Source organism: Echinops telfairi, unplaced genomic scaffold (assembly GCF_000313985.2).
Source record: "Echinops telfairi isolate 266 unplaced genomic scaffold, ASM31398v2 ScPeMD7_5;HRSCAF=22, whole genome shotgun sequence".
Lineage (NCBI taxonomy): Eukaryota > Metazoa > Chordata > Mammalia > Afrosoricida > Tenrecidae > Echinops > Echinops telfairi.
Genome location: NW_022103901.1, coordinates 850004 through 867768, shown reverse-complemented (window position 1 = coordinate 867768; position 17765 = coordinate 850004). Strand labels below are relative to the sequence as shown.

At 66.5% G+C, this 17765-nt stretch overlaps 1 protein-coding gene across 1 annotated transcript; it reads left to right on the top strand.

Annotated features, from left to right (window-relative positions):
- Position 1: 1 nt before the first annotated feature.
- Positions 2-16660, top strand: INTS1 (integrator complex subunit 1; the record flags this gene model as incomplete). The annotated part of the gene is made up of 47 exons (XM_004705881.2): positions 2-41; positions 241-531; positions 953-1149; positions 1265-1402; positions 1565-1724; positions 1800-1908; positions 1986-2172; positions 2261-2406; positions 2632-2773; positions 2886-3062; positions 3369-3477; positions 3764-3884; positions 4004-4081; positions 4323-4480; positions 4602-4698; positions 4961-5052; positions 5134-5194; positions 5635-5832; positions 5909-6038; positions 6128-6304; positions 6385-6534; positions 6831-7016; positions 7180-7284; positions 7586-7753; positions 7889-8000; positions 8274-8435; positions 9242-9388; positions 9710-9808; positions 9894-10018; positions 10371-10625; positions 11009-11168; positions 11309-11449; positions 11721-11904; positions 11996-12119; positions 12424-12554; positions 12854-12941; positions 13090-13316; positions 13511-13634; positions 14029-14162; positions 14296-14488; positions 14576-14703; positions 14824-14936; positions 15280-15393; positions 15708-15778; positions 15858-15949; positions 16076-16185; positions 16404-16660. Coding segments are annotated over 47 exons (6567 nt in total), but the record flags the coding sequence as incomplete, so codon positions are not given.
- Positions 16661-17765: the final 1105 nt, after the last annotated feature.

The window sequence follows — 17765 nt, the reverse complement described above, 5'->3', positions numbered from 1 at the left end:
CGCCGCCATCCGCAGGCCCAGCTCCGCGGCCAAGCCCTCAGGCGAGTGGGCCGGTCCGGGGCGCCCGCACGGCCGAGGCTTTGCGTTCGCGCCTTTGTTCGGGGCGACTCTACGGAGCAGGACCGAACGCAGGCCGCCTGCGCAGCCGGGGAGCGCCGGCCCCTTCCGTGCCCCTCTGGAGGGGCAGGCCGGGTCCCCCTCGCACCGCCAGGTCGTGCGACTCTCTGTTCCCTCCCGCAGGACACCCGCCGCCTGGCGATTTCATCGCCTTGGGCTCCAAGGGGCAAGCCAGCGAGTCAAAGGCGGCGTCCACTCTGCTGAAGCCGCCCCCTCCTGGCCTTCCATCGGAGCGCAAGCGGGATGCTGCAGCCGCGTTATCGGGGCCTTCGGGGCTGACCGGCCTCACCAAGCGCCCCAAGCTCTCGTCCACGCCCCCCCTGAGTGCCTTGGGCCGCCTGGCCGAGGCTGCCGTGGCGGAGAAGCGAGCCATTTCCCCCTCGATCAAGGAGCCGTCCGTGGTACCCATCGAAGGTACCCTGGCCATCTGGGGGTGGCAGGAAGGGAAGGAGCCACGTGGTCGGCCACAGGGCTTGGGCAGTGGTCAAGGTCAGGCTGCTCAGCCCTTTTTCCTTGGTGGAAACCAGTTGCCACAGCGTGGTTCGGACTCACAGTGACCCCCACCCCTATGCCCTAATGGGGCTGCGCCCTGTGGGGGTGGGCGTCCAGGGCTGTGACCCTTCAGAAGTAGTCTCCAGGCTTGGCTTCTGAGGTGGTTAGCAGCCAAGCACTTCAGCCACTTGCTTTCTTCGGGGCGCTGCGGGGGAAGCTCTGCCGGGGCGCCCCCTTGGCTCGTGTGGGGGGTGGTGGGCGTGGCTGGGCTGCTTGTCCAGGCCTGGGCGCTCCCAGCAAGTCAGTTTCGGTTGCGGCCCGGGCTGACGCGGAGCTCTTGCAGTGCTGCCCACGGCGCTGCTGGACGAGATCGAGGCCGCGGAGCTGGAGGGCAACGATGACCGCATCGAGGGCGTGCTGTGTGGGGCGGCCCGGCAGCTGCGGCTCACGCGGCCCAAGCCTGACAGCACGCTCTACCTCAGCCTCATGTACCTGGCCAAGATCAAGCCCAACATCTTCGCCACCGAGGGCGTCATTGAGGTGAGAGTGGCCCCGGCCTGGGCTGGGGGTCCTGGTCCCGCCCCACACGCTTGCAGAACCCCCAGCAGCCAGACTCACTGGGTGACCCAAGCCCTACCTCACTCCCGCTCACTAGGCGCTGTGCAGCCTCCTGCGCCGGGACGCCTCCATCAACTTCAAGACCAAGGGCAACAGCCTGGTCTCTGTGCTGGCCTGCAACCTCCTCATGGCCGCCTATGAGGAAGACGAGAACTGGCCCGAGATCTTTGTCAAGGTGGGCTGTTGCAGCCCAGGACCTGCCATCCCCCACCTGCCCTCCAGAGAGCTATGGTTTTCGGTGGCCGGGCACACAGCAAATGAGGGCCTTTGTCTGTTTGTGTGTATGTGTGTGTGTGTGTGTGTGTCAGGCTCAGCTTAGCAGCTGTTCTGCCCACAGGTGTACATCGAGGACTCCCTGGGCGAGCGGATCTGGGTGGACAGCCCTCACTGCAAAACCTTCGTGGACAACATCCAGACGGCCTTCAACACGAAGATGCCCCCCAAGAGCGTGCTGCTGCAGGGGGAGGTGGGCCGAGGGGGCGGGGACCTCAGTGCAGGTAAGCTCCGGAGTTGGGGGTGCGAGGCTGCGGGGGCCAGGACCGGCAGTGAGTGTGCTGTGGCCCTGTGCGCAGGGAGCAGCCCGCACCCATCCTTGACGGAGGAGGAAGACAGCCAGACGGAGCTGCTCATCGCAGAGGAGAAGCTGAGTCCCGTGGAGCAGGAGGGCCAGCTCATGGCCAGGTCAGTTTGCGTGCACCACTCCAGCATGGGGGTGGCAGGCGAGGGCGCTTGGACCTAATGTGCCCTCCCTCCACCAGGTACGACGAGCTGGCCGAGAGTGTGGAAGAGTACGTGCTGGATGCTCTGAGGGACCAGCTCACCCGGCGCCAACCCATCGACAACGTTTCTCGGAACCTGCTGCGGCTGCTCACCTCCACCTGTGGCTACAAGGAGGTGCGGCTGATGGCGGTACAGAAGCTGGAGATGTGGCTGCAGAACCCCAAGGTGGGTGCAGGGCGGGCCTGGGCTGGGGTTGAGCACCCGAGCCAGGCTGAACTGGGTGTCATTCTGCCCCCGCCCTTGCCCCATGCAGCTGACTCGGCCGGCCCAGGACCTGCTAATGTCCGTGTGCATGAACTGCAGCACGCATGGCCCTGAGGACGTCGACGTCATCTCCAACCTGATCAAGATCCGCCTGAAGCCCAAAGTGCTGCTCACCCACTACATGCTCTGTGTCAGGTGGGGCGGGGCCATTACCCCCACTATGTGCTTGTGTCAGGTGGGGGGGCCCATCACCCCCCACTATGTGCTTGTGTCAGGTGGGGCAGGGGCCATTACCCCCAGTATGTGCTCTGTGTCATGTGGGGATGGGGGCTGTGCATCAGGTGGACGGTCAGGAGACCTGCTCACCCACAGTGCTGTGTGGGGCGGAGGGCAGCCTGGTGAGCGCGGCTCTCATCTCAGGGAGCTGCTGAACGCGCACAAGGACAACCTGGGTACTACCATCAAGTTTGTGGTCTTCAATGAGCTGTCCAATGCCCGGAACCCCAACAACATGCAGATCCTGTACACCGTGCTGCAGCACAGTGCCGAGCTGGCGCCCAAGGTGCCACCTCCACTTGGGCAAAGCAGGGACAGGCTGGTGGGTGGGGGGCTTAGGGCACGTAGGTAGGGGGCTGGTGGGCCTCCACAGCCCTGAGCATCCTCTCTCTGCCCAGTTCCTGGCCATGGTGTTCCAGGACCTGCTGACCAACAAGGACGACTACTTGCGGGCCTCGCGGGCGTTGCTGCGTGAGATCGTGCGGCAGACCAAGCATGAGATCAACTTCCAGGCACTGTGTCTGGGCCTCATGCAGGAGCGCAGGGAGCCTCCCCACCTGGACATGGAGCTCAAGGTGCCGCCCTGCGAGCCCCTTGGTACCTGGGCCCCGATGTGCAACACAGTTTGTGGGGGCCAGGCAGGAGACTGAGCTGAGGTGGGGGTGGGGCCATTCAGGGTGGCACATGGTCTGCACTGCTTGGGTTTTCAATGATAGGAGGGGCTGCTGGGAAATGGCAGGGGTGGGGGCAGGGGCCGGGGCGAGCCTCACCAGTCTTTCCCCGGGGGTCTGGGCTGTGTCCCCTTCTGGGACAACCCTGCTGCTGACCAGCTCTACAGGCCTCTGCCCCTCCCGGAGCCTGAAACACCCGCTCTGTCACAGGAGCGCTTCGTGACCCATGTGACGGACCTGCTGGCTGTGTCCATGATGCTGGGCATCACTGCCCAGGTGAAGGAGGCTGGCGTCGCCTGGGACAAGGGCGAGAAGAGGAGTGAGTGCTGCTGGCGGGTCGCTCGGGGCCTCGGGCGCTGCTTGCTGCTTCCTCGGGCTCCTGGCCTGGGGCCTGCTGTGCCCTCTGTTGGCCCTGCAGACAGGGACGGGGAGTGGGAGGGCGTGGCGTCGGCCCTGTCATTTCAGCATGGCCTCTAGAGGTGTGATCGCTGAGGGCTGGGGACTTGAACCCCTGGCGCCATGACAGCCACCAGGTGCCTGGCAGGGCTGTGCCAGCTGAGGCGGGCCCTGTTCCCAGCATACCCTTGGTGTCCCACCCCTCCCAGACCTCGAGGTGCTGCGTGCCTTCCAGAACCAGATCGCAGCCATCCAGCGGGACGCTGTGTGGTGGCTGCACACCGTGGTGCCCTCCATCAGCAAGCTGGCACCCAAGGACTACGTGCACTGGTGCGTGCAGCCTGACGCAGTGGTGCCTCTGTTCAAGGGGAAGCCGGGGTCTTCTGGGGAGGGCAGGGCAGAGCCCTCATCTTCCCCAGCCTCCAACAGACCCCTCTGCCCCTCCCCAGCCTGCACAAGGTGCTCTTCACGGAGCAGCCCGAGACCTACTACAAATGGGACAACTGGCCGCCCGAGAGTGATCGCAAGTGAGTGTCCTAGTGGAGAGAGGGAGGGCGGGTCTGTGCAGCAGCCTCCTGCCCGGGGGCTTCCCCGCCTCCCCAAGACCTCCAAACTCCAGCCCGGGCCTTCCCCGATTCTGACCGCCCAGACACTCAGGTGTCCACAGACTTTGCCCGTGTCCAGGTGCCCAGCCGAACTCTAGGGGAAAGACACCCCCTGCTGTGAGCCGGGCCCTGCAGCCCCAGTGCAGCCACCCCTCCCCCACAGCTTCTTCCTGCGCCTCTGCTCGGAGGTGCCCGTGCTGGAGGACACGCTCATGCGCATCCTGGTCATCGGGCTGTCCCGAGAGCTGCCCCTCGGCCCCGCCGACGCCATGGAGCTTGCCGACCACTTGGTGAAGCGCGCTGCCGCTGCACAGGCCGAAGGTGAGCCCCTGGCCAGTGTCCCCGTGCCCGGCGTCCTGAGCCCTGCCTGCCAGTGGGGGGGTGCGTGTGGGCTGAGATGGGGTTGGGTGGGGCTCACAGCTGGCTGCGGTCTGGCTCACAGATGTGGACGTGCTGAAGGTGGAGCGGGTCCAGCTCATCGACGCCGTGCTCAACCTCTGCACCTATCATCACCCGGAGAACATCCAGCTCCCTCCGGGGTCAGCCTCCCTTCACCCGTTATGCTCTTGTCCCCCCCTCCCCCAACTGCGCTGGGTTCCCTCCTCCACCCGTGCTGGCCTCGGGCTCTGCCTGCCCTGGCTGCTGTGTAGGTGAAGGATGGTGTGCATGGGTCAGTGGGTGGGTAGACAGTGGTGGGTGTGGCCATTGGCATGTGTCTGGGTGCCTCTCCCATGAGCCCCTGGAGTGGGACTGGTTTGGGCGGTGGCTCATGCAGCGTTTGGGGACCTGGCTGCCTTGCAGGTATCAGCCTCCGAACCTGGCCATCTCTACCCTCTACTGGAAGGCCTGGCCACTGCTGCTGGTTGTGGCCGCCTTCAACCCCGAGAACATCGGTGAGTGCCCTCAGAGGCCCTGGGTCCCCCACATGGCCATCACTGGTCTCACTCCCTGAGCGTGCCCTATCTCTCCGCCAGGCCTGGCTGCCTGGGAGGAGTACCCCACCCTGAAGATGCTCATGGAGATGGTGATGACCAAGTGAGTCGGCTGGCTGCCTGCCGCCTGTGCGCACGGCCCTGATGGGAGTGGGGCAGCAGGGCCTTCGAGAGGTGCATGGTGGGAGCTGACTGGGCCCTGAGGTGGGAGGTGGGTGTCCTCATTTGGGGGCCATGACACAATAGGACTGGACGGCTTTCTGGTAGGTGGGGAGCGCTGAGAGGGCTCGGGCAGCATGTGCCACCCCGGAGGCCGCATGTGGGTCCTTAGGGGTGAGGTGTAAAAGGGAACCGAGGGGCGGTGGGGCGGGTGAGCTGGGTGGAGCGCCCCAGGGCAGTCTGGGATCGGGGGTGTCTGCCAAGCAGGGGCTGGAGTGGAAGGTGGCGGGTGTTTTAAGACACTGGACTCCTCCCACTGGCATGCCAGTGACCCTTGGGGACACTCGGACCCCCTGTGATGAACCTGCGCTGCCATGCCCCCAGCAACTACTCCTACCCGCCTTGTACGCTGACGGACGAGGAGACGCGCTCCGAGGTGGTCAGCCGGGAGCTGCAGCTCTCGCAGCGGGAGAAGCAGGAGATCCTGGCCTTTGAGGGGCACCTGGCGGCCGCCTCCACCAAGCAGACCATCACCGAGAGCAGCAGCCTGCTGCTGTCCCAGCTCACCAGCCTCGACCCGCAGTACGTCCCCAAGGGGCGGCCGAGGCGGGCAGCCCGGGCTCCGGCCGCTCCTGACGCGCCTGCCTCTGCCTTCCAGAGGGCCCCCCCGGAGGCCTCCCCCCCACATCCTGGAGCAGGTGAAAGCCCTCAACCAGTCCCTGCGGCTCGGCCACCTGCTGTGCTGCAGCCGCAGCCCCGACTTCCTGCTCAACATCATCCAGAGGCAGGTGAGTGAGCGAGCGAGCGAGGGCTGCATGGGCACGGGGCGTGGGCGCAGCGGCCGCGACACTTGCTGAGTGCAGATCCGCTGTCCCAGGCCTCGTCGCAGTCGATGCCCTGGCTGGCTGACCTGGTGCAGTCGAGCGAGGGCTCCCTGGACGTGCTGCCTGTGCAGTGCCTGTGCGAGTTCCTGCTGCATGACTCGGCCGCTGCCGCCTCCGGGGAGGACGAGGAGGACGGCGAGAGCAAGGAGCAGAGGGCCCGCCGGCGGCAGGTTAGGACAGCCCCCCAGGAGCAGGGCCGGGTCAGCCCCCAGCCCCGGCCCTCTCTGACAGCCTCCCACCCCACCCCCAGAGGCGGCAGAAGCAGCGGCAGCTACTGGGCCGCCTGCAGGACCTGCTTCTGGGCCCCGAGGCGGATGAGCAGACGGCCTGCGAGGTGCTGGACTACTTCCTGCGGCGCCTCAGCTCCTCCCAGGCGGCCTCACGTGGACTGGCCACCAAGGTGAGTGGGCCAGGCCGGCCCTGGTCCCTGTCTGAGTGGACTGCCTGGAGTCGGTTCAGGAGCCCTGCAGCAAGTGGGAACCGCACTGCACGTTGGAACTCGGACCACCGGACTGTGCGAGGGAGGGAGACCCAGCAGGGTGGCCGAGCCAGGGCCGGGGTGGGGGGGTGGGCAGTGGGGGCTGCGGAGCACTGCACTGGGAGGGGGGTGCCATCAGAGCCATCTCTGTACACACAAGCGCACACACACACAAACACCCAGAAGGGGCCTCCAGGTCCATGTCCCCATCCCGGTAGGGCTTGTCACTGGTGCTGTCGGAGGGCAGTCTGCGCTCAGACGGGGAGGAGAAGGAGCCACCGAAGGACGAGGATGCCGCCGCCGAACCTGAGATGCTGCCAGGCTACCAGTGGCTGCTCCGTGACCTGCCCCGCCTGCCTCTCTTCCACAGCGTCCGGAGCACCACCACGCTGGCGCTGCAGCAGGTGGGGCCACTGCGGAGTGGGGTAGGGGGGAAAGGTGCTGGGAGGGCAGGGGAAGGGGGCTAGTGGGGCCCAAAGGGCTGAGGAGAGCCCAGATGCTGGGGGAGGCAGCAGGGTGGTCTCAGAGGCCGGGCTCAGCCCCCCCTCCCCCCACTGCTTCCTACAGGCCATCCACGTGGAGACGGACCCACAGACCATCAGCGCCTACCTGGTGTACCTGTCCAAGCACACGCCTGTGGAGGAGCAGAGCCAGCACAGTGACCAGGCCCTGGTGAGCGGGCTGCTGGCCCTCAGCCTCACCAGCTCCTCCCGACGGGTCCCTGAGCTGAGAGCTGGACTGGGAGGAGCCCTGGGAGTCCCAGGGGGGACAGTGGTCCCAGGAAGAGGGAAGTAAGCTACCAGGTGGACGACTGCTCCCTGGGGAGCTGGGAACAGTGAGCAGGGGCAGGGTTGGCGGCTGACCCTCAGCAGTACCCCCAGGGTCCCAGGAGTCCTGGGAGCCAGCCGTGGGGGTGTGGGGTGTGGAGGTGGGCAGGGCAGCTTGGCCTGCAGCTGAGTTGGCCGCCCTGCAGGACGTGGCCCGGCTAGTCGTGGAACGCTCCACCATCATGGCCCACCTCTTCTCCAAGCCGGCCCGCCGGCCCGAGTCCGACGCCGTGCTGGGGGCGTTGCTGTCCATCTTCTCACGCTACGTGCAGCGCATGCGCAAGAGCAAGGAGGGCGAGGAGGGCTACAGCTGGGTGAGGCCGTGGGCACCGGGGGAGGAGGGCTACAGCTGGGTGAGGCCGTGGGCACTGGGGGAGGAGGGCTACAGCTGGGTGAGGCCGGGGGCAGTGGGGGGAGGAGGTCCCTGAACGTGGAGGCCCCCTTCCCAGTCAGAGTCTCAGGACCAGGTGTTCCTGCGCTGGACGGGTGGGGAGACGGCCACCATGCACATCCTGGTGGTGCACGCCATGGTCATCCTGCTGACACTCGGCCCACCCCGTGGTGAGCGCCTGGCAGGGAGTGGTCTGCCCTTGTGTAAACGCAGGGATGGGGATGGGGTGAGGCTTGCACTAGGGTGAGCTGTGTGTGTGTCGGCGGGGGGTTGGGGTCTGCTGGTGGCGGGGCACAGTGATGGAGGTGTTTGGTGTGGGGGTGTCAGGTGCCAGGACCCCAGCTGGGCTGCTGCTGCTCCTGTTGCCTTTTCCCCTGTGGGACCTCTGAACGTGGCTTGGGTACTGACCACTGCCCGGCTCCGACGGGCGGGTCTCTCTGAAGCTGGAGACACGGAGTTCCAGGCGCTGCTGGACATCTGGTTCCCGGAGCAGCAGCCCCTGCCCACCGCCTTCCTGGTGGACACATCCGAAGAGGCCCTGCTGTTGCCCGACTGGCTGAAACTGCGCATGATCCGCTCCGAGGTGCCGCGCCTGGTGGACGCTGGTATGCAGGGTGGGCTGGCAGGGTCACCACGGTGGCCCCTGGGTTCCTGCCTGGTGGGCAGTCCCGTGTCCCAGGTGGCTTTTACATAACCCTAAGGTCCACGTGTGCGGTCCTGTGTCCCCGGGATGCTGAGGGCTGTGTGTGTGTGTGCGTGTGTGTCCCCCTGGTTCTGAGGGCCCTGTGTGTGTGTGTTTGTGTGTGTGTTTGTGTGTGTGTACATGCATGTCCCCGTGGTGCTGAGGGCCGTGTGTGTGTGTGTGTGTGTGTGTGTGTGTGTGTGTATGTGTGTGTACCTCTCCATGTCCCTGCAGTGCTGAGGGCCGTGTGTGTGTCCCCCTGGTTCTGAGGGCCCTGTGTGTGTGTGTTTGTGTGTGTGTTTGTGTGTGTGTACATGCATGTCCCCGTGGTGCTGAGGGCCGTGTGTGTGTCTCCATGTCCCTGCGGTGTTGAGGGCCGTGGGGGGGGGGGACCCGGGGGAGGGGTCCCCACGGTGTTGAGGGCCGTGTGTGTGTTTGTGTGTGTGCCTTTCCATGTCCCTGCAGTGCTGAGGGCCATGTGTGTGTGTGTTTGTCCCTGCAGTGCCAAGGGCCATGTGTGTGTGTCCCCGCGGTGCTGAGGGCCGTGTGTGTGTGTGTGTGTATGTGTGTGTGTGTGTGTATGTGTGTGTACCTCTCCATGTCCCTGCAGTGCTGAGGGCCGTGTGTGTGTCCCCGTGGTGCTGAGGGCCCTGTGTGTGTGTGTGTGTGTGTGTGTGCGCGTGGTCTATGCTTGTCCCCGCAGTGCTGAGGGCCCTGTGGTGCGTGCAGCCCTGCAGGACCTGGAGCCGCAGCAGCTGCTGCTCTTTGTGCAGTCCTTCGGCATCCCGGTGCCCAGCATGAACAAGCTGTTACACTACCTGGACCAGGCAGTGGCCCACGACCCGCAGACCCTGGAGCAGAACATCATGGACAAGAGTGAGCTCGGGGTCTCGGGCAGGAGGGTCAGGCCCAGGCTGTCCCCGGTCACTCGCCCTGCAGCCCAGACTATCCCAGAATGCTCCCGGACACTCTGCGGGGTGCCTGTGGCAGCCTGAGGACACATCCTCACCCAGACATGAGGGGGGGGTCCCTGCATGGATGCAGGAGGGGAGTGCCCGCAGATGATACGTGGGAGGAGAGGGGACTTCCCTGGCTTGGACACAGGAGAGGGGTGTCCCCCATCTGAACATGGGAGAGGGGAGTCCTCAGACTTGGGCATGGAAGCGGGGCCCCGCTCTGACCCTGTGTGTCTTGCAGACTACATGGCCCACTTGGTGGAAGTCCAGCACGAGAGAGGAGCCTCGGGGGGCCAGACCTTCCACTCCCTGCTCACAGCCTCCCTGCCCCCCCGGCGAGGTAGCACCCGCTGTGTTTACGCTTCGCCCCGATGACTGGCCCCAAGCGGGATGAGGTTTCCTAACCAGACTGCCCTTGTCTGCAGACAGCACAGACCCCCCAAAACCAAGGAGCAGCCCTGAGCCCCCATCCGGTCAGGGGAGGATCCGGGCAGGCACCCAGGTCAGGGCTATCGAGCCTGAGGATGACCTGGCCGGCCTGCTGCTGCAGGTACCCTCCCCCCGCCCCACCTCCCTGGGCCCTGGCTGCCCTGGACGCGCAGTCAGCCACCCAGGGCCTCCGTTTCCACAGCTGTGGAAAGGGTGAGAACACCCCTCCCTTCAGGGGTGTTGTGAGGGTAGTCTGAGCTGGGTGGGTGTGTCCAGGTCCATGCAGGGGCTGCAGCAGGCTGGGTGGCCAGCCTTGGGAAGCCAGCCTTGGGAAGCCATTGCCAGCACCCGCTCCTCTGCAGTACAGTGGCCTTTGAGCGGGGAAGTGGCTCGGCTGGGGTCGGCTGGAAGCTGCTCTGGGTCCCATGCCTGCCCTCAGCTCAGGCCCCACCTGGCAGAACCTCTCCTCACAGATCTTCCCGCTGAACCCCGACCCTCGGTGGCAGAGCACCAAGCCCCACCCCGTCGCGCTGGCCCTGCAGCAGGCCCTGGGCCAGGAGCTGGCCCACATGCGCCGGGGAAACCCCCCGGTGGCCGGCACTGCAGTCCGTGTCCTGCAGGCCCTGGCCACCCTGCTGAGCTCCCCCCACGGGGGCACCCTGGCCATGGCCATGCACCGCAGTCACGTCTTCGCCTGCCCGCTGCTGCGGCTGCTGCACCAGTGTCAGGTGGGGGCAGGGGACACCAGGGGCACTGCCAGGCGGGGCTCAGGGGACATCAGGGGCAATGCCAGATAGGGGGTGCAGGGGACATCTCTGGGCAGTGCCAGGCAGCAGACATGGGACATCAGGGGCAGTGCCAGGCAGGGGTCACAGGGGACATTGAAGCAGTGCCAGGTGGGGGACATAGGGGACATCAGGGGCAGTGCCAGGCCGGGGTACAGGGGACATCAGGGGCAGTGCCAGGTGGGGAGTGCAGGGGATATCTCAGAGCAGTTCCTTGTGGGCGACCGCAGGGACATCTGGGGGCTGTGCCAGGTGATGGATGTGGATAAATCTGGGGCAGAACCAGGTGGGTGGCTGGCTAATGGTGCTGCATCCTGTCCCCCCAGCGCTGCATGCCCCAGGACACCAACTTCTCGTCCACACTGCTCAAGGTCCTCTCAGAGCTGCTGCACTGGCTGCAGGGTCTGGCCGGCGAGCCAGGGCCCCTGGTGGCCCAGCTCCGGCTGCTGACCGCCCAGGCCTCGGCCCGGCACCGGTGTGGTGACGGTCAGTGGGCATAGCCGGCAGGTTCCAGAGATGGAGGGGTGTAGGGGTGGACGGCCCGGGAGGCAGAGTGGCCATTAGGCTTGGGTTGGGGCAGGGTAGGCTCCTCCCAGCTCCTGGCCTTCAAGGAAGCCCCCTCATAGTCCGCAGCACCTTCCTGCACCTGGCGGAGGTCCTGGGTGGCCGGCATGACTCCGAAGCGGTCACCGCGGCAGTGCGGGCCGTCATGACCAGCCTGCGGGTGGGGGAGCAGTGCAGCCTGGAGCCAGAGCTGCTGCTCAGAGGTGTGTGCTGCGCAAGTCCTGCCCCATGTCCCTGCCCAGGCAGGTGTCCCTCCCAGGGGAGCCCCCTCACTGGCTCTTAGCCCACCCATGTCCCTGCCTAGACAGGTGTCCCTCCCAGGGGAGCCCCCTCACTGGCTCCTGCCCCGCCCAGACATGGCCAGCACGTGCTGAGTGGTCCGTCTGCCTCTGTAGCACTGGCCAGCCTGTGGGGCGGGGGAGGCTGGCGCGGGCCTGTGCCGGCAGGCAGTGCACACAGCTTCCTCTCCCCCAGTCCTCCGGGGGCTGATCGATGTTCAGTCCCCACACCTGGAGGAGCTGCTGGCCGTGCTCTTCACCGCGCCCGCAGACCTGGCACCGCTGCGTGCTGCCTCTAGGCCGGTGGCCGTGGTGAGTGCCCTGCTGCGGGAGGAGGAGGAGCCCGTGGCCCCGGGGACGCCTGGTGCAGACGGTTGCAGGTGAGGGACGGCGGCCAGTCTAGGGGAGACAGGTGGGGGGCAGGCGTAGGGACCGGCTGCTATCTGCCCCTCTGACCCTGCGTCTCCACAGCGGGGAGGCCGTGTGTCTGGGGCCCTCCTCTGGGCTGCTGGTGGACTGGCTGGAGAGGCTTGACCCTGAGGTGGTCAGCAGCTGCCCGGACCTGCAGCAGAGGCTGCTCTTCTCAAGGAACAAGGTGGGCAGCGGGCAGGGCGCAGCGGAGGGGCAGGATGGGCTGATGCCCACCTGCTGGCCTGGCCTGCGTCCAGGACAGCTGCACCTGCTCAGATGTGTCCCTTGGGGACTTAGCTTCAGGTCTCTCGGCTGCCCACGCCCCCTGTCCAGTACATGGCAGACGGGGGACTGGGAATGTGGCCTGTGGTACGCACGCAGGACAGGACAGGATCCTCAACTGAACCTGACAAGAGAGCGGGTGGCACTGGAGGGACTGGGGAGATGGGGGGACAGGGAGCTGGTGTATCAAGCACTCTCCTCCACAGGGCAAGGGCCATATGGGCCCCCAGGGGCCGACCTTCCGGCCATACCTCCTGGCGCTGCTCACCCACCAGTCCAACTGGGCCACTCTGCACTGCTGCATCCACTCCCTGCTGAGCAAGGGCCGAGAGCGCAGGTGGGCCCCCCCACCCCCACCTACCCCACCCCGGGCCTGACCGGGCCACACTTGCTGCCAGTTGTGGCTATCTGATATCCAGCTTCAGCCTCCACTTACCTGGTCCAGGGCCCCTGCCCCAACTCCCAGCCTCCCCAGCAACCGAGCCAGCAAGCTCTTCCACCCACACATCCTTCCGAGGCTCCAGCAGCACCCAGCCTCCATCCAGGATGCCTCTCCCTTTCCCCGGGCCTTTGATAATGCCTGTGCCTCTGTCTGCTCTGGGCCGGTCCCCAAGACCCTAGACCTTGTCTCCGCAGGCTTGACCCCTCCGCCTCCCTGGACTTCCTGTGGGCCTGCATCCACGTGCCCCGGATCTGGCAGGGCCGGGACCAGCGCACCCCGCAGGCATGTCGGGGTCTGCGTGGTGGGGTGTGAGCTTCATGTGCGCAGCACATGTGGGGGTGCAGTGTGCCGTGGGCGAGTCTGGCGGGGTGGGGGCACACATGCCGGGGGGCGTCCAGCACGTGGAGCTGACTGGCCACTGTGGCTGCAGAAGCGGCGGGAGGAGCGGGTGCTGCGGGTGCGCGCCCCTGAGCTCGTCAGCCTGGTGGAGCTGATCCTGGCCGAGCCCGAGGCGCGGGGCTCCGGGGCCGACGAGGCCTCCTGCAGCCTCATCCAGGCCCGGCTGCCCCTGCTGCTCAGCTGCTGCCGAGGGGATGATGGTGGTGTTCAGAAGGTGGCGGAGCATCTGATGGGCCGAGTGCAGCAGTGGGGGGACAGGTAAGGGGCGCCTGGGGGCCGTGCATAGGTCAGGGCTGGAATGACCCCCGGGGGGACAGGTGAGGCTGTGGGCTGTGGGCTCTCCTGGGTGTGACTAGCTACCTCTAGGCACATGTGTGGGCAGCGCCGCTCCCTCCTTGCGGGCTGGGAGGGTGTGGGCAGCACAGCGGCTGACCTGTCCCTGTCCCCATCAGTGTGGTGGGCAAGCACTGCCGAGAGCTGCTGCTGCAGATCTACCTACAGCGGCCGGAGCTGCGGGGGCCTGTGCCCGAGGTCCTGCTGCACGGCCAGGGCACGCCTGGCAGCAGCGTCTGCAAGGTGAGGGGTCCAGTGCACGGGCAGACTGCAGGCCATGGGTGGGGATGATTGTGGCCACCCCAGTGAGGACACCAGGAGATGGGGGGTGGAGGGGGCCCTCTCACCCATCCCTCCTTCCCTACATCCTGGGGGCCGTCAGCCCGGCCTAGCTGCATCTGACCTGATAGCTGACACTGTCCACGTTGGGGCCCCGCTGCAGTGCAGGGTGGGGACCTGGTCTAGTCTGCTGCCCTTCGAAGCTGATGGGCACCGGGGCTGCTTCAGGCTTGACTGCCCAGCAGCCCTGTGAGAGCCCCCGGGGAGGGGGGCGGGCAGTCTGCTGGACAGCAGTAGCCAGCATGGGACTGGCGGGCAGGGCCCTGCACGGCTCCCCAGCTCGGGCTCTCCCTGGCAGCTGGATGGCCTGACCCACCGCTTCATCGCCCTGCTGGCAGACACCAGCGACTCGAGATCGTCTGAGAGCCGAGTGGCGGACGCCAACATGGTCTGCCGGAAGCTGGCCGTGGCCCACCCCATCCTGCTGCTCAGGTGCCGCCTCCCAGGGAGTTCGGCTCTCAGCTGGACACTGGCTTCCGGACCCACCGGTCAGGGGGGTGGGCCTGGAGGAAGCAGGGCTGGGTCAGCCCGGGTTCTGACCCAGCTCTGACCGCCTGGCCTGCAGGCACTTGCCCATGCTGGCCGCCTTGCTGCACGGCCGCACGCACCTCAACTTCCAGGAGTTCCGGCAGCAGAACCACTTGACCTTCTTCCTGCACGTGCTTGGCGTCCTGGAGCTGCTGCAGCCGCGGGTCTTCCACAGCGAACACCAGGGGGCGCTCTGGGACTGCCTGCTCTCCTTTGTGCAGCTGCTGCTGGTAGGGGCGGGGCCGCACGGTGAGGGGGGCCGCTCTTGGGGCTGCGGACTGGCTATGTGACATGACACTACACCCCGACTTTTCCAGAACTATCGCAAGTCCTCCCGCCAGCTGGCCCCCTTTATCAGCAAGTTCGTGCAGTTCATCCACAAGTACATCACGTGCAACGCCCCCGCCGCTGTGGCCTTCCTGCAGACGCACGCTGACGCACTGCAGTGGGTGTCCTCGGGACCCTACACCCTCCTCCATCTGCGCGGCCCCGCCCTCCATCCCTGGCCTCCTCGCTTGGCCCCCCGGGGTCCTGATGATCACCTGCTCACCCTCTCCTCCCACAGCGACCTGTCCTTCGACAACAGCGACCTGGTGATGCTCAAGTCGTTGCTGGCGGGCCTGAGCCTGCCCGGCAGGAGTGGCCTGGCCGACCGCAGCCTGGACCAGGAAAGTGGGAGTGAGTGCCCTGAGCAGCGGCTTGCCAGCCGCACTCCTGCCTTGGGGGACTCGGGTTAGCCCCTGGCTCCAGGGTCAGGGGCCCAGTGCCGCCCCCACCCTCTGGCTTGCAGGGAGGGCTCGAGGTGTGGCGAGGGTGCAGGCGGACACGGTGCTGGGGCAGAGAAGCAGGCAGAGACAGGACTCCTGCCTCCAGCCGTCCGTGACCTGTGCTGAGTCCCAGCCCCTGCAGCACGGCTGCTCTCAGGGTTGGACACCGGGCAGCCTGCACCCTGGCCCACATGGCTGGCCACCAGGAATCTGGTGGCCCCCAGGCTCACTCAGCAGCCCCGGCCCTCTTGCAGACGACAGTCCCACCGGCTCGCTGCCCCTGGTCAGCGTGTCCCTCTTCACCCCGCTGACCTCGTCAGAGATGGTCCCCTACATGAAGCGACTCTCCCGGGGACAGACTGTTGAGGGTGAGTCAGGGCTTCGGTTGGGGGTGGGGTGGAGTGCAGGGCGGGGGCTGGTGACTGTCCTGAAATGGAGGAGGCACTGAGAAGGGGAGAGGAGGGCTTCAGGCTGGTGGCAGAGGTCCCTATGAGCCGGCTGGTCCCAGGGGACATGGGGCTGGGTTTGGACTTCACTGGCCTGGTGGGGTGGACACCCAAATCCCAGCTTCCTGAGACTCCTGGTTGCAGCAAGCCTGGGATGGGATGCACCTGGTCCCCATAGACAGGACGCCCCGCTTCCAGCGGCCCCCAGCTGCCCAGCTCTGTTCCTGTGCCCTCAGACCTGCTGGAGGCACTGGGTGACGTTGAGGAGATGTCCTGGCGGAGGCCAGAGATTCTGGGCTTCTTCTCGGTGAGCAGGGCTGGGGGGCTGGGGTGAGGGTGGGAACCTGGCCGCAGGGACCCCCCCATGACATGCCCCTCCCCCCCAGACCCACCTGCAGAGGCTGATGAGCTCCCCTGAGGAGTCCTGCCGCAGCCTGGCCTTCAGCCTGGCCCTGCGCTCCATCCAGTATAATCCCAGGTGAGCCTGGCCCGCCACCCTGCCTACCCCGCAGGGAGAGTAGTGCTCCCCCCCAGGCCATCTCCAGGGTAAGGCTCCTCAGGTGGGCAGAAATGCCCATACCAACAGGGTGCCCGTCCCTCTCAGCATTGCAGCCGACTTCCTGCCCACCGTCATGTGCTGCCTGGGCAGCCGAGACTTTGAGGTAGTTCAGACGGCCCTCAAGAACCTGCCCGAGTACACCCTCCTCTGCCAAGGTACCCCCTCACCTGTGACCCACCTCTGACCCTGGCCCTCCTGCGCCCCAGCATCCCTCCACTGCCCCATCTGCTTCCGCCTCCCCAGCTGCCCTCACTTGCATTCCCTGCACCCCCAACCTGCAGTTCCCATACCCCTGTCACCTGCGTCCCCAGTCCCCACCCCAATGCCAGCCTCTGACTATGGAGCCGCCATCAGCCGGTTTGCTCGCCCACAGAGCATGCGGCTGTGCTGCTGCACCGCGCCTTCCTGGTGGGCATGTACGGCCAGGTGGACACCAGCCCCCAGATCTCTGAGGCCCTGCGTGTCCTGCACATGGAGGCCATCATGTGATCTGCCAAGGCGTCCTCTGAGACCCGGGCCCGGCCGCCTTGCCCCTGCCCACAGGCCCTGCGCACAGGGATGGGGCTGCGGTCCCGCCTGGTGTCAGCAATGCTCCCCCTGCCCACATTAAACTTCTGTCCCTGCCTGTCACCTGCCTGCATCTTTGTGGACTTGCCCCCAGCGGCTCTGGCCTCCTGGGTCCCTGAGACTTTGGGGGAGGGGTGTCGCAGACACACATCCTGGAGGACTCCCCTCCCAGTCAGGGGTTGTGGGGTGGGGACCCAGGTCTGTGCTTCTGTTGCCCTTCCCCCCCCCACCCCCCACGCCATGCCTGGGTGGGGCCTGCCTTAGGACTGCCCTCAGTCTGCATGACAGCTGGACTGTAGGTAGCCCGGCCAGTGGGAGGGCTCCTCCTCGGGGCAGTGGGGCACAGAGGGAGCTGTGGGGTGGGGTACCCAGGACCCCAGCTCTGCCCTGCTCCGGGGTCTTGGGCCGTCACCCGCCGGTAGCTGGGGCTCCAGCTCTGCCAGACCCCTTCCTCTCTAGTCAAGGGGCAGGCTGCTGCGGCCAGAGATGACCGGAAGTGGGGTCTGGCCAGACTTGGCGGTCAGCAGGGAATCTCTCCTCTGCACAGCCCCTGCCTCACCCCAAGAGGGGCCCCCCTGCCGTCAGCTTGGGAGTCACTGAGCACAGAGCAGGCCTGCCCCACCCAGCTTCAGTGTGGGCCCTGGGAAGTGGGCAGGGGAGTGTCTTAGCCAGGGGGGTCTGGGTCAGGGATGCAATGGGGGGCATTGCTGTGTGGGTATGCCTGGGGGCTCTGGTCAGTGTATGACAGTGAGCTCCCATCTGCAGGCTGGATGCTGGGCCCCTGCCCACCTTGGTTCTGGGGAGAGTCAAGCCAGGGCCTCCCTCCTGGCCATGGTAGCTGGGCGCTGGGCCCAGCTGCCCCTGCCAGGCCCCAGACCACAGGGGTGGGGTGTGAGCCCCTAGACTGCCCCAGGCCGGCAGAGCAATGTCCTGAGGTCCTCTCAGCACAGCCTCCCAGGGCTAGGCAGGCTCCAGGGGCACATCTCCCCTGCCACTGGGAATCGGGAAGTGAGTCTTGAAGGATGAAGTTTCTGGGATTACTTCAGCTCAGTGTCTGCCTGCTGGTCTCTGCCACCTGGGGAGCTGGGGGTCTGAGTCTAGGGCCCACGCTCCCCTGTGGGGTTCTCTGGTGTTCAGAGGGATCATCGGGGGAAGCAGGACCCCACTC